This window comes from Oryzias latipes, chromosome 4 (assembly GCF_002234675.1).
Source record: "Oryzias latipes chromosome 4, ASM223467v1".
In the NCBI taxonomy this organism is placed as follows: Eukaryota; Metazoa; Chordata; class Actinopteri; order Beloniformes; family Adrianichthyidae; genus Oryzias; species Oryzias latipes.
Window position 1 is genome coordinate 27,631,485 of NC_019862.2, and position 22,401 is coordinate 27,653,885.

A 22,401-nucleotide genomic window follows, 5' to 3' on the forward strand; every position below is an offset into this window, starting at 1 on the left:
GAATCCAGGAATCGATTCTTGGGGGACTCCGACAGAGCGTCCGGCGGAGTCTGAGATCTGCACCCAGTAGTCAGACTCCGACCTCTAAAGGAGATGAAGAGCAGCAGCTAGAGGATGCGGGAGTCATCACTATCTCTGAGGCTGCTCCTGTAAAGTGCAGCCATGGTCAGTCTTCTGAAGGTATGGCAGTGCTCACTGTGTGCTGAGGCCAAAGAGTATTTTTAAAATCTCAATGCAAAAAGAATCTCAGAATGAAACGATCAAACCGGCTCATTGGGGACATTTTGTTTAACAAAGAAATAGAAGTATTTCAATGAATCCTCTTTATGGGACATAAATCCTGCAGCTTCGGCTCTCAGTCGCATTTTGAACTTTAGTAAGCTTTTAGGATTCCTTTTCTTTTGCTTCCCAATGCATATATCCACAGCAAAGAACAGTTACTGAGACAGAGGGACTCGTCCACGTTCAGGTCCGGGCAGAAGGGAAGGGAAGCGGCTCAGATGTTGAGCAGGAGGAGAGGTGGATTCAGAGGACGATGCTCAAAGAGCCACAAATGGAGGATCATCAGATTTTGAGCTTGGGGTGCTGATGAAAGGGCAGCACCCATGTCAGACTTGATCTAAAACACGCCCACAAGAAGGTGTCTTCTGAGTTCTGGACAACAGCCTAGATATAAAGAATAGGAGGATGGCAGTGATTGTTTGAAGGGATGTGTTTTGTGATCTTCAGCTATGAAGGAGCAGACTTGAGAGGCTGAATGAGGCGATAAAGGAGGTTGGAGAGTCTGAAGCTGTGCAGAAATCTGCTCAATGTCTTCACTTTGTCTTTAATCATCAGCAAGTTTTAAAAATCCCAGAAGTTCCAAAAACAAAGCAGGACCTTGAATAGACATGGTAAGGAGAGACTGTCAGTGTTTTCAGTCCTTTAATAGTCAACTCCAAATTGGATTTGGAGAAAAAAAAAAGCAATAACTACTCTTCTTCAAGCCTTCATTGAATTTCACCAATTCTTTCATTTATTTTCATAAACACCAGGATCACAATTGAAGACATAAAACAAGTGTAAATAAAAATGGAATGAAATCCTTTTGGTTTATTTTTGTCATAAAGTATAAGAACTTCTTTCATTTCTTCAACGAATACCGTCATGACAGGAAAACTTAATGAATCCTGGACAGAAGTTCTAGATGTTAGAACGTGTCCTTTTAGAAATGGCGAGTCAGCAAACAGAGGCTTTCTTTCATTGTTTTCTTGTCAGCATAGAAAGAAACCAAGCCAGAGTTTGTGCAGAGGAACGCGTGGAAGTGGTCGGGCCTCGCTTTGGAAAACTGTGCAACGCAAAGAACAGACTGAAGCGTACCCGAGGAATGCAGCGTATGTGAAAAGAATAGCAGAGTAAGGAAACGTTTCAACTGAAAATGTCTAAAAAAAACACAAAAACAGATTAAGATCCAGCATGAAGGGCAGATTTATAAACTCTATTCCAGTGTTAAGGCACGTCATGTGACTCGCATCAAACTGCTCTTTGGCAAATACTTTGGTTTGCTAACATATACAAAAATAACCATGTAAGAAAGTTATTTGCAGGTAAAACAAAAAGATCCTCTTCTTTGCATAGAACTGTAGATGTTTTGTACTTTCAAAGTGCAAATAAAAGTGTTAAGACATAAAAACAAAACAGCTGTGGATGAATGTGGACCAGGACAGGCAGGAAAAAAAAGATTTTAGATCAAGAAATGCTTAAATAAAGCTTCAGAAGAACCGGTTTACCGCTGAAGGTCACACAAAGCAACCTTTTGACAAATAAAATCAACGTTTTTCTTAAGAGTAAACTAAGTTTGTTTAAAGATAAAGGCAGATTGCAGCTTAGTTTAGCTTCAGATTGGGATGAAATAGAGATATAAAAGTGAGACAAGTGTTTTGCTGAAAAAAAAAAGAGATTTTTAGTGATTAGTTTATTTCAACGTGTGCTTACGGTTGGTCCTAAGTTCCTAAACTTGAGCGTCTAGCTAACGGTGGCAGTCTAATGAACGTGCAGAAGCGTTTTCGGAACAGAAGTGCAGAACTACAAACTAAAAGTTAGCTTAGAAAACTCCGCTAGCTGTTCTAGATCACATTAAAATCATATTTAGGTTCCAAACATGAATCCATAGACAGATTAACCAGCAGGTTCAGAAATATGTCCTCAAGTCCCTCAAGCTTTAGTTTGTCTGCTGATGAGGTATTTTAATCCGAAAGCAGAAACTGCTTTTTCTCAGCCCCAAACCTAAAAAAGTGAGAAACATTTATTTTTACGTCACTGCTGTATTCATCTGAGCGAAAAGCAGCTCTTCTATAGATGGTGACTGAAAACTCAACTTCACCAAAAAACAAACAAAAAACGGATTAGAAGCCTAAAAAACACTTTATAAAAGAAATTCTGGTCATCAAAGTGATCTGAAATCAGAACGTATCCAATAACATGACATTTAGACATTTAGAACAGTAAGGCAGACCCTTATTATAAATACCAAGTTACATATTGCAATATTTCCAAAGGAATCTAGGCTTGATGGCATTTATCTGCATAGATCTTGGCAAATTCTATAGACAGACAATCTTCGATGACTCAAGTCTAGTTTCAACACATTTTTAACTATTATAGAATTGTACTTATCTCTGGTAAATAAACAGCCAAAAATGTAAAACTATAAGTACTTAGGAACTTCAGTGAGTCACCAGATCTGTGTTCATATCAACCTCAACACTGACCTAACCAGATTCTGAACAGTAAATTCAACAGAAATACTCAACCGGACTCAAGAAAAATAAAAAAAAAATAACAGAGAAACATAAAATAGCATAGCTCCTGGCTAAGGGGGGGAACTCATGACACAATATGCATCAAATATAAAGATATGTGTCGATTGAAACAGAGAAAATGCTCAGTTTGTGATCCAGCAGCAATGTAAGACGTGTGTTCAAACTTTGGAATGTCCTGCGTAGAAATGCTCAAACACACTTAGAGGAGAAACAGGAAAGCTTCCTCTGTCTGTGAGCTGAAGCAGCCTCTGGTCCAGGCCCTGATGGCCCTAGAACAGCCTCTGGTCCAGGACCTGATGGCCCTAGAACAGCCTCTGGTCCAGGCCCTGATGGCCCTAGAACAGCCTCTGGTCCAGGCCCTGATGGCCCTAGAACAGCCTCTGGTCCAGGCCCTGATGGCCCTAGAACAGCCTCTGGTCCAGGCCCTGATGGCCCTAGAACAGCCTCTGGTCCAGGCCCTGATGGCCCTAGAACAGCCTCTGGTCCAGGCCCTGATGGCCCTAGAACAGCCTCTGGTCCAGGCCCTGATGGCCCTAGAACAGCCTCTGGTCCAGGCCCTGATGGCCCTAGAACAGCCTCTGGTCCAGGCCCTGATGGCCCTAGAACAGCCTCTGGTCCAGGCCCTGATGGCCCTAGAACAGCCTCTGGTCCAGGCCCTGATGGCCCTAGAACAGCCTCTGGTCCAGGCCCTGATGGCCCTAGAACAGCCTCTGGTCCAGGCCCTGATGGCCCTAGAACAGCCTCTGGTCCAGGCCCTGATGGCCCTAGAACAGCCTCTGGTCCAGGCCCTGATGGCCCTAGAACAGCCTCTGGTCCAGGCCCTGATGGCCCTAGAACAGCCTCTGGTCCAGGCCCTGATGGCCCTAGAACAGCCTCTGGTCCAGGCCCTGATGGCCCTAGAACAGCCTCTGGTCCAGGCCCTGATGGCCCTAGAACAGCCTCTGGTCCAGGCCCTGATGGCCCTAGAACAGCCTCTGGTCCAGGCCCTGATGGCCCTAGAACAGCCTCTGGTCCAGGCCCTGATGGCCCTAGAACAGCCTCTGGTCCAGGCCCTGATGGCCCTAGAACAGCCTCTGGTCCAGGCCCTGATGGCCCTAGAACAGCCTCTGGTCCAGGCCCTGATGGCCCTAGAACAGCCTCTGGTCCAGGCCCTGATGGCCCTAGAACAGCCTCTGGTCCAGGAACCTGGTGAGGAGGAGAACAAGCTTCTCTGCTCAGCTTCCAAACCTGATTGAGTCTTGAGATGAATGAAGCTTTGCAGAAAAGCCCCTTCAGAAAGGAAAACAAATAAAAAAGGCAGTTCGACCTCTCCCAAATCTCAAAAATAGTCCGCTTTACGTTACAAATATAAAGTACCTTTGTGTATATTTTATAAAAGATTTAATTGAAAAATACAATAAAATTAGATTTTAAAAAACTATTGTGCAAACTGGAGAACGGCTGAGATCCCTCCAGACATCATACTGCCGTGTAGAGCTCCGCCTCCGCCGTCGTCCCGCGTGAGCAGGGAGGAGTCTGCTCACAGCTGAGCGCCGTCTCTGAACTCCTCACGTATGTGACGCACGGTGGGGCTCTGCTGGGGGGCAGGTTCAGCTGCACCCTGTCCATCTGGGTGGAGGGCACCCAGCTCGGGTCTGAGGGGTCTTTGGTTGAAGCAGGTTGCAGCTCCTCTGAGAGCAGAGGATCATTTTTGGCGCCCAACTCTTTCAGACTGGATGAGTGAGGATCAGGGGGGTGGGCCGGACCCTGCTGGACGCTCTCTGCTCCTGCTCGCTTGGCAGGAGCCTCCGTGCCCCTCTGGTCCTTCTGGGTGCAGTTTTGGGGTTTGCCGACGGGCAGAGAGGGCTGTCTGGGGCTGAGCCACGACCCCATCTTGACCCTGCTCAGGCTCAGAATGTTCCTGCGAGTGTCGGCAGGAAGTTTATCCAGCTGCCGTCCGACTTGCACGGGGTTTGGAAACAGCGTGCTGTGACACGCCCTGTAGAAGTATCTGCAAGATAAAACAGAGGCAGACGTGAGCCCCGCTCCAACCATCAGCGCCAGACCCAAGCATCTGGTTTCAGCAACGGCACCCATCCAAAATATTTGGGGGCCATCATGTGTTCCAACTCATCTGGAAGGGGGGAGCGTACCGGGGCAGCAGCGCAGCCACAGGCGCGATGGTGCACAGCAGGTAAAAGACGGGGTCCTGCAACAGCCTTTGGATGGTCCAGTAGGGGTTGGAGGGGGGGTAGCAGGTGGGGCAGGAGGCGTTGTAGCACAGAGCCACGGTGAAGAACAGGGCTACACTGAAGGCTATAGACAGGCAGTTCATCCAGGTCTACAGAGGAGGGAAGCAAGGACAGGTTCTCATCTGTTTGACACAACCGAAACATTCAGAACTGACCTGTCTGAGCCAAACACCTGAGACTCACCTGGGACTTCCACGGTTTCTAATGTAAAGGGTGTGGAAAGGTACCAACACTTCAGTCTGTTTATTGGTTGATTTGTCAATCAATTGTTTAAATGAAATAGTTGTAGATTCTCTGGCGTTCACGTCGACTCAGCAGCTCACCATTTTTTCGGTGCGTTTTTCCAAGAAAAATTAAACCCAGATCATTTTAAAGGTTCAGGATGTCATGCTTCTCTTTGAGAACCATGAACACGATTGTGACACGCACCTGGAAACTACAGTTCACACTGAATTAAATGTTCATTTAAAGAATAAGAACAAGCGAAAGTGAGCGTCTGTCAGTGCACTTTTGCTTAAAGCAGAGATTTTTACTTTGACCAACTCTGCAAAAAAGAAAATCCACTCCGATCATCTTTTGATCGGATTTCAAAGCGTTCCCAGCGGTCTTTTAGTAATGATTGTGGCGTTTTTAGCCAAAATCCAAAAACCTGTGTTGTTTTCTAGGACATAGTTTCTGCAGAGCGGCAGGAGTTCATCAGAAATTCACCTCTGAGCAACAACGTTTGTTGGGAAGTGAGCCTTCCTCCACTTCCAGTCATCCATCTGTTAACACTAACACTTGATCCATTTGTGAGCGAGGCAGGAAGCTTGTTGCTCGCCCCGACCATTTCAAACAGCATTTTATTGGTCTGCTCCTAATTCTTAATTCTTCTCAACAGGAAATAATCAGAAATGTCATTTTAATGTTGATATCCTTTACATATCTCCTCCATCAAAAGAAAAATGCCACAAGAAGATGTAAAAACCCAATTTTCATTGGAGTGAGACCATAATTAACCACAAAAAAAAGAAATAAAAAAATCTGCCAATAGGGTAAATTTCTAAGAATTCAGATTTTTAGAGAAAAAAAAGTTGTTTTTAGGACGTTTCCTCAAACTGAGATTTTATTAATGAAAAAGTTTCTTAATAAGATTATTTTTCTTGCAAGACAGAAAAAAATACATTTTTTCTTGACTTTCTTAAAGTTGAATTTTTGCAGTCTGCACAGTTCAACGTGAGAAACAACTGTTTTTTCTGGATGGAAATGAAGAAATACAGACGGTTTGTGTCTGAGGGCATTTCTGTCCATGTTTGTGGTTTCCACACGTCGGTCATAAAGTAACGATGGAAACGACGAAGGTGATGCTCTCCAGATCACTGAATATGAGGACAAACTGGAGATAAAAATGCTTCAGTTCTCACAGTGATTTGTCTTAAAGTCCAAGGAAACTACATTTGGACAGACAGGGTTTTCAGGGGTCCCCAAATCCAGGCCCCGAGGGCCGGTGTCCTACAGGTTTCCAAAATACAGCCGAAGGTGCAGCTGAATCGCGGTACCTTATCAAAATGTCTTTAATAAAATAAAATAAACACAAAGAAAAAGTATTTTATGATCTTTTATATTCCTAACTCATCAGTGTTTTATCAGGGCCTGTTTGGATGAACAGAGAGCTGAAATCATGGAGATGGTAATTGCTTTTAGATCAGTTAATGAGGGCAATTTCTCACGGCACACTTGACCATCTCTCACGGCACACTAGTGTGCCGCGGCACACTGGTTGAAAAACACTGAGCTAGAGCACACGTCTGTAGATAAACAAACTAAAAGAGCAGTTGAGCAAACAGCTGTACTTTCTAGACTGTGTGAAAACCTCACTGAGCTCAGACTGAGGGTTCTTTACAATGCTATGGTTCTCCAGCAAGCAGGGGGGTATTCCAGAAAGCACGTTTAAACTAGCCTGACTTTAACCCTGAACTCTGGCTGAAGTCGCCTGAACTTGCTTACCGGTACTCTGGGTATGTCGGTTCCAAAAGACCGGATATGAGTTAGCGTAATTAAGCTCGACTTTTCCGGAGTCACCATGGAAACGCGTGAAGAAAATAAAGAAAGCGCTATACTTCAGTGAGACGGAGTCGGAGATTTTAATGACGCCGCAGAAAATTATACGTCCATTAAAAAGGAATACAGCTGCAGCTGGAGAAAAATAACAGACAAAGAAGCACAAGTTTCTATCCCAGTTCTATTTTCATTGTGAGATATATATATATATATATATATATATATATATATATATATATATATATATATATATATATATATATATATATATATATATATATATATATAAAAAGCTTATCCAACTTAAATTAATTACTTCAATTGGTAACAAGTTATTGAGTTAAATTTATTTGCCCTAATTTCTTATGTCTATCCAACTCAATATTTTTTTACAACTCCAATTTACATAATTTAACTAAATCTCATATTACTCGAATTCAATTCAATGTTTTTCCATCTTATCAACTCCCCTAAGTTTGAACCTGCAGATATATTCATTTTTATAACATTAAAATAAATGAAACAAAATGGATTCACATCATGAATCATGATGTTTTTTTTACCATTTCTCTGACTTAAACATTACATCACTAAACAGTAGGGCTGATAAATAATCTCATCATCCTCTCCGTCCCTCTCACTCATGGTGCTCAAAGAATTAAATATAACTGGATAAAATTACTCAGCAAAACACAGTAAAACAGCTACACAACTAAACACATTTAAACACTTAAACCCCAATACGTCCAGACAGGCAAAGGGAATGGTATCCCACAATTCCTTGCGCTGCCAAAGTTGACTGAACTCAGAATAATGATTTATCTGAACTGAAGCAAATAATTAAGTTAGATTAATGTAAAAAAGTTTCTCTTTCCAACATCCATATGTGGTCTTATCACCCTCTCACGATGGAAAAAGTATTATCTGAGCTTCTTCATCCACTAAATCATCTTCAAATGGACACTGCATGCTGCTTCACCTCTTTGAAAACAAACTAACCTTCAACTAAACCTGCTCCAGACCGGGTTATGTTCAGAGCATGAGTTGCTATGGCGACTTGACATACCCTGAAACATACCTCCATTTTTGGAACTGAAAGCTGAAGTTATCAACTTCCTTAGCCTCAAACTTACCGTGGTAACTAGCATAACCTGCTTTCTGACATAATGATGCCTGAGAAGGAATGCTGGGAATGAAATGACCAGGTGATTTGGGAGGAGTGGACTGTCAGCAGAACAACTTGAGAGGAAAAACAAAGACCCACTCTGAAGAAAATCCTGTTTTTTTGTGTTCTTAACATGTTTTTGTGGCATTTTCTTATGATCGAGGACATGTAGAAAGCAAATGAAAGAAATGCCATTTGGAAAGAAACTTGAAGCTGTGACATAAAAGCTCCAAACAAGCGGGCAGCTCTGCTCCATTCTGATGACAACTAAATCCATGCACGCCTTTTTTTTTCTCAAAATCATAATTTAAAAGACCACTGGGAACACTTTTAAAAAAGATCAAAAGATGAGAAAAGGTGATCCTTTCAGGTCACATGAGCTGCAGCTGTAAATGAACCAGCAGGAGAAAACCAGCTTCTTACCCAAGTCTTGGTCTCGATGCCCAAATGCAGCAGGATGGTGAGTAAAGCAATGGTTGTGATGGGAGTTCCCCATGTAAACAGATCCACATCCGAGTCAGTGTAGGCCTGCGTGGGGTGGGGGCACAAACATGGAAGGATAAAGACCACGAGTGAGCGCTAAAACCGCTAAAACACAGCAGTCTGATGAAAACGGAAGCAGACTCACAAAGTAAGGGATGAAGAAGCAGACCAGACTTTGGTAGAAGGCGTCAATCATGTTCATCCAGAACATGTATGGCTTATATTCCTGCAGGAAAAATCCACATTTTCACACTAAACATCTGTAAGCTTATTTAGATTTGATGCCCTTCAGCTCGGACTCTAACAAAGGCAGCGTTTTTTTTTCTTTCCCCCCAGAGTAATATATTAAACCACGAGACTTCTTTGATTTACTAAGTCTGGTAAGGCTATGGAGTCAGTAATTGTTGGTTTTTTTACCCAAATCAAGCAAAAACGGGTAGCTGTGAAAGAAAACAATTATGACTTTTAGTGAAAGAAAGAAGAAATCTGTTATTTCTAATTATTCAGAGGAACATGGACCTAGCTGATAAATTTTGGACATAACCCTCACAGTGCTACAAGATAATGGCCGAAAATGCCACTTTAAAACCCAACAGACCAACCAGAAAAACACATTTTTCCATCCAACTATTTTCTCAACACCCTGACTCCCTTTTGGGGTCATGGGGTTGCCGGAGCCTATCCCAGCTACCATTGGGTTCACCCTGGAAAGGTTGCCAGTCAATGACACATTCACACCAAGGGACAACTTAGATTCACCTATTAACAAGCAAAATCCAAACAGAAAGGTCCCAACTGGGATTTGAACTTTTTCTGTGAGGAGGAAGCGCCAACAACCCCCCCCAATTTTCCTTTTTTGTTGTTGTTGTTGCTTAATTTCAGTTGAAAAACACACATTAATAGGAATAAAATAAAACATTCAAAGGTATCTATAGAATGCTAGGTTACACTGCTTTTGACCAGCAAAAGACACAAACAGACAAATAAAAAACAGCTTTTAAACTTCAGACTGACTCAGTCCGTGGACAGGCTGGTCTACACAGAGAATCCAGAAGTTTCCATCTACAAATCATGATCTGACAAAGTAGAAGAGCTGGAAAGTTTTACAGAACTTCCAGGTTTATCAGAGGTCAAATATACTAATATTTTCAAAATAAAAGTCCTTAATCAGGAGTATATTAAAGCCGTCATAAAACATTGATCCTGATATTGTAGTGTTGGCAACAATGAGAAAAGTTGGATAAAATAAAAAAAACTTTTACAAATTTCTGTAAGCAGTTTGGTTAGGAGACTAGGAAAATTGGTGAACCTGATTAGGCTATAAAGAAAAGTTTTGTTTCCTTTTTTATAACTTTTTAGAAGCTTGGTCATAAATAATAATAATAATAAGGGATTAGATTTATCTGCGTTTTTCCAGACGCTCAAAGCGCTTACAATGTGTCCATTATTCATTCACTCCTCATGTATACTTGGAGTGAACCATAAATACAATTAAAAAGCACAAAAAGTGCAGCACGTCTACAATAGTAGATCTCTCATGATTAGATTGAGACTAAGATTTGGTGAAAAACGTATCCTACTTTTAAGTCATTTAAGGCCTTTTATGCTTTTCGTAGTTTGGCTAAATGAACAAAAATATGTGTGAGTGGACCCGCCCCCCCCTCTCCATTAAAACACCTATTTTCCTTTTGACCCATAAACACAAAGACAATCAATGAAAATGCTTCATCACCATTTTCTCTGAATGAAACTCCAACTTTTGATAAATGATATTTTTGATCAAATAACGATCAGACACAGAAAAAATGATTGGGTTTCAAGTGCAGGGCGACAGATTCTTGGATCATCAGGACAACAGAAGCCTGACCTCAGAGTTCTGGCCGCTCGTGTAGAGCTGAGGTAGTTGTTGGAGCGTCTCTGCAGACACGTCTTTGTCCAGAGTGCCGCTGATGAGTTGAGGAAAGGAGGAAAACATCAAGTTGAAGAAGATCAGGTACCACTGGTCAATCATGGCTGAACCGGAGAACCCGCAGTAGAACTGATACCAGAAGATGAGAGCGACAAACATCTGAGGAGAAAAAAGTTGCATGGAGGTGAGGAGGACGAGCGGAGGACGAACAGCAAACGATGATAAACAAAGGATCTTACAGCGTTTTTGTAGAAAAAGTACAGGATCATGTTTGCCAGACGAGAGTAGCACCAGTGTCCGTGAACCAGCAGGAGCTTCTGGAGATACCGGAAACGTGGGAGGGCAAAGTCGCTCGCCATCACCGCCTGGGAACACCAGGAGACGTTCAAACGTCGTCTTCTCCTCCAGCAGAAACTCTGCTTTACTCTCCTGCTGCTCTTGAATAACCCTTCCAAAGCAATTACCCTTACAGACGCACTCTGTTAAAAATAATGTTTTTAACATGTTCTTGTGGCCTTTTTCTGATGATGGAGGACATATATTAGGAAAATAAGACTCAAAATTACATTTCTGAGTTTTTTTCTTCATTCAAATTGTTGTGAATCAGGAGCAGACGCAAAAAATGCTGTTTGAAAAAGATTGCATTTGTGATGAAGAGGGCCACAAGCTTCCTGCTCTGCTCCATTCTGATGCATCCACTTGCAGACAAATAGATCAAGACTGGAATAGACTGAAGTACTCGTCTTTGGTCCACAGAAAACAAAGAGACGGTGTCAGCAGTTATCTTCACTCTGTCTCTAAAACGTTCCAATCAAGTCTGAAACCCATCATGGACTCTGACCTGAACTTTAACAGCCATATCAAGTCAGCAGGATTTTACCATCTAAATAAACATTGCCAAAATCAAAAACAGTGTCAAAGCCAGACCTGGAGATACTTATTCACGCATTTGTCTTCAGTAGGTTAGATTTTTGTAACGGCCTGCTCACTGGTCGCCCCAAACGAGCTGTAAAGCAGCTTCAGTACATCCAGAACGCTGCTGCTCGTTCTGCAGGCTTGGTTAGTCAGGACTAAACAAGGAGAATCAGCGTTTCAGTCTTATGCCGCTAAAACCTGGAACCGTCTCCCTGAGGTTGTGAGACAGGCCTCTACTGTGTTAAGGTTCCAATCTAGACTCAAAACATTCCTGTCTAGCCGTGTATATCGTCCCCTTTTTTCATTTTTTTTCTCTTTCCTTTCTTTTAAAGCAAATTTTATAAAGATTATTTATATTTTTAATCTTTGCACTGTTACGTATTGGGATTTTAATACATTCTACGACGTGTTGAAATCTGTTGACGGTTGTCAGAACGTCAAATCTTTCGTTTCCTTTTAAGTGATTTTTGTAATTATTATTTGTTTTTAATCTTTGCACTGTTCTGTATTGTGATTTCAATGCATTTTCCTGTTTTGTGAAGCCCTTTGAATTACTGTGTACGAATTGTCCTTTACAAATAAACGTGCCTTGCCTGCTGCTCTGTGAAAACTATGTCTCAGAAAAAAATATAAGTCTTTAGATTTTGGTCTTTTTTTAATCTTAATTAAAAAGACCACTGGGAATTTTTTACATTAGATCAAAAGATGATTGGAGATGGACTTTAAAAAGATTTGCAGTTTGAGGTTCTGCTTCACAGCGTGACCTCCTGATTAAACCAACGCTTTATGACAACTCTTGGCATTATTTGCCAGCCAGAGAAACAACTGCAGGCACCTTGTTCACCTTGCTTTAATATATTTTGTCCGTCCAATAATGTTGGGAGTGCAGCCTTAGTGGGAGTGTTAATCAAACTGCAGCGGTAGCAGAGCTGTGCAGAAACGTGCGCCTTAGCAGCAACCCAATCCCGAGGACAGGCGGCGGTCTCATTAAGAGCACATTTGATTAACAGGGTTTCATCACGCGGCTCCATTAAAGACGGCTTACAGATGTGCTGTACAGCAGAGTGTCACTGACGCCTCGGCAGGAAGTTAATTGGGAATCTCCATCATCCCTATGAGAGCTCCAAGAACAGCATGCCATGAGGAAAATTAACACAAGGGGGATGAAGGACAACCCAGTTTGTCTTTTCCCCCGCAGGGCTGCTCGTGTGAGAGAAACCAGCTTCGCTTTAACGAGAAAGTAAAGGTGGCCCTGGAGTATGAATTAAAGGTGCCCCTTTCTCTGCAGGACCGGCCTGACTCAGCAGAGGCACGCTCATTTAAAAAACACTTGACTTTTACCTTATATTCCATCACACTGTTCCTCTTAAGATCTCCAACAAGGCAATAAAAAAAATCCCTTCCAATGTTGACATGCCCCGCCCACACTCACCTGCATGCCCTCCTGACCGGAAATCCCCACCCCCACATCCGCGACCTGGATCATGCTCACATCGTTGGCTCCATCCCCTGGGAGTAACGGGGAGAAACAAATGAAAAATTAAGGAAGATTCTCTTTGTTTAGAGGAGAAAGAGCGACGCCTTCATGCAGCTGTCACTCTGCAGTCGTTATCCTAGGATAACAGACAAAAGCGGTTTGGTTTTACACTGTTTAGGTCTCGTTTGAATATTTTTCTAAGAAATGTTACAATTCAATGTAAATATGAACCATTAAAAGGGAAAGATCAGATAGATGGAGGGCAGAGGAGAGTCAGCAATATGACTTTGTTCAGTTCAGGATGGAGCTCAGGATTCTTCCCTCTGACCTCCAGCCCATTGACTTTATATGAGAACCATTGACTGCACAATATAATTGGACGGATCACGTGTGACATCACCTATTAAATAAATGACTTGCTTTTGTTCCGACATAATGAAGTCAATTCAGTCGCCAATTTTCCGTGATGTGTCCATCGCCATGTTGGAACCAGACGTCCTCAGTAAGTTGTGATTGGTCCGTGTTGGTCTGAGTCTACATTTCTATGGCAACCACTCTCTCCAATCAGGGGTAAGGAAGTTGGAAGGACACACTCCTTCCACTGAAAGCAGGCTAAAGAGAATCTGTCAACGCTTCGAACGTTTGACGTGCGGCCACCTAATGTTTTTTGAGGAATTTGATTGGTCCATTTATCATTTAAATAACTTGTTCTGCAGGAAAAACATGATGAAAAAATTTTTAATTTAGCAAGAATGTGTTAATAAAAGGTAGAGCAAGAATGGTTATTCTGACGAGCATAATGACTGAATAATAGATGTTTGATATACATTTAATGATGAGAACTGGACATACTGACCACGCCCATCTGGTGTTCCAAACAGGAAGTACCTGCAAGCTGACAGAAGCCAAAATCCCATAGACTTCTGTAGAGAAACATACAGCTCTGTCAAATCTGTCATTCTATTTGTCAGAATAACCATTATAGCTCTCCTACTTTTATTAAACATGTTCTTGTAGCGTTTTTTCATGATGGACTTTTGTAAAAAAAAAAAATCTAAGATTGAAATTGCAATTCTGAGTATATCTTTATTGAAATTGTTGTGAAAAAAAAATGCTTTGATGTAGGTGCAACAGTCACCTGCTCTGCTCCATTCTGATTCATCCACCTGCAGACAAATAGACCCATGAAAGTCTTTGTTTCCCCAGTCCGAGCTGAAATCTGGATCTAAACTGTACGGGTGGATAGCTTTGAAATTGCTCGCTTGTTGCCTGTTGGGGGTTTGTGAAGGGCTGTAAGCTATCAGGAGAATAGATGGGTGTGATGGGCTCTGATGGGCTTACACTGTCCTGAATGAACTCCTGATGCTCTGGAGAAACTATGTCCTAACTTTTTTTTTCTTTTCGTTTGGCTAAAACCAGCATCATCATAAGTAACCCTTGTGCTATCCTAGGCACTTTAACATTGGGAGTTGGGTCATCTAGACCCACTAGACAGTGCTCTGAACCTTTTTTCTTCAATGATTTGTGATCTTCACTGGTGCCCATAGATTACATGAAATCTTTCCCCCTTTATCCACATTTGTCATGGTAGGGAGAACACGTCAATGTAAGGGTGAGTCATCTATGATAGCACAAGGGTTAACCCTTGGCTGCTGGGAATACTAAAAATAGATCAAAAGATGATCAGAGTGAGACTTTAACACAACAACAACAAAAAATCATTCCAATCAAAAGTTTTTAACCTACTTTTTGAATTTTTTTAATTGTTGTTTTCTGGACTTTTTCCCCCCTTGCTATCTAGGAAGATTGTTTAACTGTCAGAATAAAAAACTTCATGTTTCCATCACTCATAAATGAATGGGAATCAGTGATTATTCAGGGGTCATGAAGGCAGCGTTTCCTCCATGCTGCTGCAAACATTGACTACAAGGAGAAAGAAAAATGCTTTGCTTGCGCAGAGGCGGTTCTCCTGGGAGCAGGAACAAGCAAATGGCAAACAGGAGAGAGCGGCAGAAGTCCTGGACATCTCTGTGTCACCTCTGTTAGGTGGCGATCCGGCCACGGCGGGTAATGGCTAAAAATAAGCGCGTTTCACGTGAGCCGCGTTGGCGGATCTGCTGTGAGTTTGATGAATGTTCGTCTGTCTCAGTGTAATATTCACATAGGCTCTTCCTGATGTCACAGCGGGAGAAACTGAGCTTCACTGTATCAGTGTTCAGCTGTTACATGAGCTGAAAAGGCTTTTTTTCTCTCAGAGATCCTGTTACAAAGCCGGTGATCCTGCTCTCACTCTCCTGAAAACTTCCCTCGCCAGATTTTTCCTTTTTACACTTCCTGCCGTCACACTGAGAAAGGCGTGACTTTGCATCTCCTTCTGTCGCTGTGGTGTGTGATGGATGAAGGGCCGTAGTGCGTACTTGTCAGCTGCTGTAAATCACATGCAGTGTGTTTGCATGGACACAGGCTGCTTCCTGAAGCAAAGCATCTCCTCCATTAGGAGCGTGTCAAGAGAGCCAGTTTTGGACAGTCAGAGAACATCCGACTCCATTTAGCTTTGAAAAGACATCCTTCGCTCTTGGTAGCATTCATCACCAGACAGTAACTCCTCCATGTTAGTAAGGCTGACATTCAGTATGTCCTTATACAATCTGATTACATAGTTTGAGGCTCTCGAAGTGGATGTGTCTTGACCAGGGATTAGATTTTTATTGTTTTATTATAATCAGCTCTATTCATTTTAAGCTCGTTATTACAGATAAATACTCCTCTAGATAAATACTCCTCTAGAAGTCTGCATATCAGGAACGGATCACGATATTTTATTGGTGTAAAACACAGCAAAATACGACACTAGTTTGAGCAGGAGGCCCAAAAAACTCTAAAGTTAGTGAGATCTTTACAGATTCCTGCTTCAAAAACTTTTTAAATAAATGGTTTAAACTGACAGCAAGCGTCTTTCGTGGTTTGTCTTAACACAACGATCTACAAAGACATTTTTAACAGAAAAAAGATCAAGTTTTTTGTTTTTCTTTTTAATGGGAATTCCTCTCTCTGTGCTGCAGACAAAGAGACGGCTGCCAAGGGACCGTCTACAAAGTAAAAGCTCTGGGAATAAAAACAAAAAAAACAAAAATCCTTAATCTTTTTTAAAAAACAAAACAAAATAATCAATGGTTAGATTGATATAGTCATAAACAATAGGGTTGGGCGATGTCCCTTAAATTGGCCGTTGACGATGTTTGCTGTCAACCATCGGGATGGACGATGACATCGTCGGGGGGGGGGGGGGGGGGGGTATTTTTACATTTTTCGTTCTTATATAACTGCTATTTGTTTTTTTGCTTTTTTCATTTAATTTCCCAACTAATGACTAATCCGCGATGATCCAGTATAAGCTGAGGGAAGTGACTTTAACAAAAAAATTAACAAAAAAATAGAAAAGAAGTAGTCCGCTCCCGCACTTCACTAGTCAAGTGGACCGGCGGAGCGCGGACTTACAGCTTTGTGTTTGAGGGGAGGGGGGGGGGGGGGGGGGGGGGGGTTGCTTTGTTACATGAGCGGTATGTGTGGGAGATTTAAGACTGCGATCCGTCCCGCAGCTCTAGGGGTACGAGCAGCTGAAGTCAGAACCGGGTCTAAAGTGTGTGTCTGAGCACAGCTCGGATCGTCAGCACACACAGCGGTTTGAGCTTCAAAGCAGAAATGTCGCTCAGTCCTTAGAAAACATTCAAACAATCACGTTGCTTTGTGTTTCCAGTCGTGTCCCGACTAAAATAAAGGCTGATGTTATTCTTACATGTTTACGTGCAGCCAGCAAGCAGCACCACCCAAAGCTAATGTTGTTAGCCCGTGTTAGCATACTGCTAATCCTGGCTTCGTTCAGAAAAAGCACTGACCACACGGATTAAAATTCAAATGATGAGCGAACAGGTGTTTCATAATAACCGTAACATTATTAAAAGCACGTTTAGAAGATCATCTCGTATTTTACCGAGCTGACATGTGAATGTACCGTAAATTCCGGACTACAAAGCGCACCCGATTACAAGCCGCACCCACCCATTTTTACGTGTTTAACTACTTTTATACATACACAAGCCGCGTCAGAGTACAAGCCGCGCATGTGTTAGGCGATATTGTCATCCTGACAGATCACAGCCAGCATCCCAGAGTGAGTGCAGTTCATTAGTACGTTGTGGGTGTAGCCAGCTTTGCCTCTGGCTCATGCATTTGAGTGTATCGACATCTGTCAAACAGCATGGACCTGTATTCTGTTCACAAGTTCCTCAGTTATGGTGTTTTTATTTCATTATTTTTTTTTTTTTTACTTATTGACAATCGAGGTATCATACATAAAATTACAAACAGTAACCATATAATCAACATTACATCCCTCAGTTATGATGAGGAAATTTACATCCGCGATTCCACATTTCCCATGAGTCTTAGGGGCTAAAGGCGGGGCCAACGCCCGGCTCGCCATACTGTTGTATGTGTTTAAGAATGAGCAAGTATCAGCAGTGCATGGAGGGGTGAACGGGTAAAGCTCTCCTTCCGCTTGTGTCGCGGCAGCGTTATGGGAGTAACAGGACTGGTTAAAAAACACACCGGTAAAATAAAGCAGCGGCTACTGAAAAGCGCGCGCCTCAGCGCGATACGCGCGCCTCAGCGCGATACGCGCGCCTCAGTGCGGCGCGTGCGTCAGAATTCAGAAGCCTCTGCGCTCCGCTCCCGCCCCGCGCGCTCCTTGTCTCCCCTTCCTATCTACTCCGACACCTCTGGCCAGGGCGGCTTCAAGGAGGAGAACTTCGTCCCCATTGCGCCGGTGGACCGAGCAAATCGTGTCTGTGCAAAGCAATCGGACTTAATACTGTACGTTTTGTGTATGAGGGGCGGATGCGTTGTTACGTGTGGGAGCCATCAGACTGTCATCGGCCCCGCAGCTCTATAAGAGCAGCAGGAGAAGATGGCTCCAGCTCACACGGAGGCTGTGAGCTTTTCAAAGCAAAATTCCGCTTTTACGGTTTCCTTAGAAACCGTAAATGGAGTGTAAATTCACTCCATGCGCTGTTCTCTCCGTCACGCAGCAAACCGGCTTTTCCAAACCCGTTGGTGATGGTGGACTTTTTTACGCTGCTTTTAACGATTGCTTTTAACTTGAAAGCTTCATCATATTGTAGCGGCGATCACGTGCACGTTGGGTCTAATGGCCCCAAAGGATTCTGGGATGCGGCCGGGCATGCGTGTTTCGTTTTGTTGAACCATGACTGAAGTGTCTAAGACCTAAAGTCAAGTCCATGCTGTTTGGCTGCCAAGAGGTGTGTTGAAAAGAAATGCCTTGTGCTTGGAGTTGGATAGAGAATCCAAACTATTCACTGAGTTCGAAAGTACGTACACGGCGGCCGCCAATTAAATCCATAAATTAGCCGCGTCACTGAAAAAGCCGCAGGGCTGTAAGCGCAGGAAAAAAGTAGCGGCTTGTAGTCCGGAAATTACGGTATATAGCCGCTCGGCGCTGTTTAACATTGTTTTGTATTGAATTGTTACATTCAATGAAGTTTGAAAAAAAAAAGACGCTCGTCGGAATTTATATCCTTCCGGTTTTCAAACCCTACTGCGCATGTGCGAATGATTTATTCCGACGGAAAGTGTGACCTTAGTGAACGTTTTTATATTCTGAAAACATTTTTCTGGGCCCATGTACACGGTTGGATTCTAATCCGACCATTGATCCCATCAAGATATTTTGCACATGTAACCGCGATTTATGGTGTCGACGCGCAACGTGGCGGGGGCGTGGCATCACAATGGTGGTCTCTCCATCGGGATGTCAGTCACCCATCACGATGGACGATGATATCGTCCATCGGCACAACCCTAATAAACAATCATCATATTTCTGCTACAAGAGTGATTTTAGAGGAAAACATTTATTAATTTTTAAAGGAGATAAGAATCCCATCTGTTCGATAGTTTGGAAGTTACTAAATCTACAGTCACCAAACTTTCTCACAGGAATAATTATCACCTATTTTTTTCTAGTTTATGTGCCAATATTTTCAAACCCATGTTGGTCAATGCCAGCGAGTGAAATTCAAGTTTATTCACCTTTAGAGGAAGAGTTAGTTCTTTCATTGTGTTCATTAAATATTGTTTCACCTCCTTGGGAATATAGTTCATTAACCTGTTTGTAATTTTTATTAAAAATCAAATTTAAAACCGAAAATGTAAAACATTGTGGCTTTTGAAAGAGTCAACAGCCATGTTTCTGCATCTTGCCCTAAACATGGGGATTTTATGCCCTAAATGATTCATAAAATCCCATGCAACCGATGTTTAATGCAGGAACAGCAGGACCACAGAGTTTTGTTTTTAAAAAGAGAGGCAAAACAAATTAATGCATTGATGCAGAGCAGCCTTAAGAACCAATGTCAGGTTCTCAGGAAAAACCACCATGAAGTAAGAAAAGAGCAAGAAGAGGAGTTTTGTTGTTTCTAACGAGAACATTTTTTCAGGCTACTGTGTCAAAGGGCCAAGCTGTCCTTTTGTCTCATCAACGACTGCATCTGCAGAGCTTCTGTGCTACAAAAAAAAGAAAAAACAGCTTCCACAATGAAGCAAATTCAGCAGAGGGAGTTTAGGTGTAGCCAATGAAGAATGTGTATATTTGTGGAATTTGCTACCAAGCTGTCCATTGGTTAGCAGTCTGTGATGTTTCCAAGTAAAGACGGTTTAACCAGCAGCAGCTTAAAGCTCTTAGATTTTCCTCTGATTGGACCTCAGTGGTTTTTAAAGCTTCACGTCTGAAGCCGTTTTCTCCTTCAGGGACAGCGAGGTGTCCATTCACAAAGAGCTTGTTGTCTTTCATGTAGTTTGGAATGTTTGCTCAAAATACAGAATAACCAGCGATGCAGACTGACAGACGGCCTAAATATTAAAAAGGAAACGGCTGGAAAAAGTTCCAGTTCCTGTTTTTTTGGAGAAAAAACATCACATATGGGTACCTGTGCCCACTGAATTCAGCATGCTAGCGCTTCAAACATTTAGCAAATATAAATTCTAACATTTTATAAATCTATAAAACAATATAAGATATTACTGTGTGGGTGTTACTACTAAACAACTATAAAATTATATTTGGACCATTGAACAACAAATAATGCCTCATTTTACCTCCTTTTTAGCGGTTTCATCTCTAAAAACTGAAGATGTTTAGAGATTTTTGCAGAAGAATGTATTTATGAAAAATATTAGGGGTGAAAAGATCCAGCTATAATTTCAAAATGAGAGGGAAACTCCAGCTGCATGTGTTTAGATCATGCGTTTCCTGTTTTCAGGTCATTCACATTCCAACCGGAGAGTTTGAAATGATAAGAAACGCAGACAGAAATAGTTTAAGCGTGCCCGAGTGAGAAATGCAGACCCACCTATGGCCAGGGTCATGACCTTGAGTTTGTTTCGCACCAGTTTGACCACCATGCTCTTCTGCAGCGGCGTTGATCTGCAGCACAGCACTGAGCGGCAGCTCCGGGCGACGGTCAGAAACGTATCCTCCAGGCTGGCGTCCAGAGCGTAGGCCAGGGTCCGCCCATCAATTACCAGGCCCAGTCGATGGACGGAGTCGGAAGCAGCGTGGGAGGACAGAGGTGAAGAAGGATAAATCTCAAAGGAGGAGACGTTGGCGTGGAAGTCTTTAGCGGATGCGTCTCCAGAGCTGCAGAGGAACTTGGCCTGGATGTAGTGTAAACTCTCCTCCAACAGCAGCTTGCAGGCCTCCTGGTTTAGACAGAGGAACAGGGGCCGGGTGGAGTAAGGCGGGGGGTCAGCATCAGCAAAGTGAGTCTAAACAAAGAGCCTGACTTGATCCACTTCAGAGACAAAACAACGGCATCGCTGTGTTTAATGAAGAAAGAAACACAAAGCAAATGTCAGCACAACAAAAGCTTTTCAAATGTTTCTCCATAGAGAGCATTAGAACAAAGGAATAAAGGTTCAATCTGGGTAACTTTATTTAATAAAAAAACCAACATTTTTAAACCTGCTGCTTCATTCAAACAGAAAAAAATATAACGTAAAGAATGTAAAGAATAAAACAAAATGAAGTTTTGATTAACCCCTTGTTTCTACATTTTCAGGACAATTTTTAAAAGTGCTTCAAAGATACAGAAATCTCTTGAAATCTCTTGAATTTTTCTTTTTTGTGTGAATAACATACAACATCCTGCAAAACTCAGGTTCGCTGCAATCTGCTTTTATTTTGTTTAGACTGCACTGTGGCAACTTTTCAATAATTATTCCAAAACGTCTGGTAAAAAGAAAGAAAACTGTTTACCCGTCTATCAGAAACAGATATTTTTTTTTGTGTTTGGTACTGTTTTCTAAGAAACAGAAGTAAAAAAAAACAACAAAAGAACAAAAAGCAGACTGTAGAGAAAACAGTTTTGTGATGTATTTATATTACATATAGGACTGATAGTAATTAATGCCTTAATAATCAGGGCAGTGGCTAGATCTTGCTTGGAGCCAGTAGAATGGAGAAGTAAGACACCTCCTTCCCTCCACTAGTCTGAGGGTTCACCTTGGGCAAGTGATAGCACCCTCTTGCCCCCCTACCTAGGGTTACAGCTGAAACAAAAGTCTGGCCAACGGTGTACAATGGCGGAAGAGGATGCGAATCCCAACGGCTAGACAGCGGATGAGCCAGCACCGCAGTGCCGACGCGGCTACCAAGGGTGTTGTAGAAGCTGATCCAGGTCTGCTCCAGCCATCGAATGCAGTGGGCTGCATGTGTGCAGACTGTCTTGGTTCGTCCTTGCCTCTGTACTTTTGCTACCAATAGAGAGGGTACTAGCAGTACTAGGCAAGCTGCTAGTTCCTATAGGTGCCCAAGCTAGGAGAGGAGCAAGTGGGAAGTCCTCCCACATACGCCATAGGCACAAGCTCCTCCCCCACGTCACTGTCGTCATCGACGGACTGCTAAAGAAGAAGAGGACTTATAGTGGGACATTAGCTAATTCGCAGAAGATTCAAATATTAGAGTGCATGTAAATGTAATGAACAGCTCATAAGTCAAATATTTAACGAGTATATGTCATTATAAATGGTACGTTTAAAGAAGAAAGTCAGTCTGTCTGTCGTGGGTTTTATCTAATGGACTATGTCTAAGAGAAAAAGGTGCTTGGTCATCATTTGCAGGTACAATGAGCAGACTTTGAAGACGAAGATGCTGTGCTTCATAATATTGTTTCATACATACTGTGTGTGTGTATATATATACATACTGTGTGTGTGTATATATACATACTGTGTGTGTGAAATATTAATTTTTATATTTGCTGAATCTGTTCATACACCATGACACTTAAGAATTGTGCAAGAAT

General features: G+C 42.4%; 1 protein-coding gene across 1 annotated transcript in view; it reads right to left on the reverse strand.

Annotated features, from left to right (window-relative positions):
- Nucleotides 1-992: 992 nt before the first annotated feature.
- The window catches only part of atp10a (ATPase phospholipid transporting 10A (putative)), a 54,097-nt gene continuing 32,688 nt past the window's right edge, over nt 993-22,401 (reverse strand). Inside the window, exons 14-21 of the mRNA XM_004068298.4 lie at nt 20,449-20,797; nt 12,977-13,053; nt 10,869-10,994; nt 10,588-10,788; nt 8,866-8,946; nt 8,661-8,765; nt 4,934-5,121; nt 993-4,791 (exon numbers count right to left, since the gene is read on the reverse strand). Of these exons, the coding sequence (XP_004068346.1) occupies nt 4,260-4,791; nt 4,934-5,121; nt 8,661-8,765; nt 8,866-8,946; nt 10,588-10,788; nt 10,869-10,994; nt 12,977-13,053; nt 20,449-20,797 (1,659 nt within the window). The 3' untranslated portion in view covers nt 993-4,259. The remainder of the gene's footprint in view (nt 4,792-4,933; nt 5,122-8,660; nt 8,766-8,865; nt 8,947-10,587; nt 10,789-10,868; nt 10,995-12,976; nt 13,054-20,448; nt 20,798-22,401) is intronic.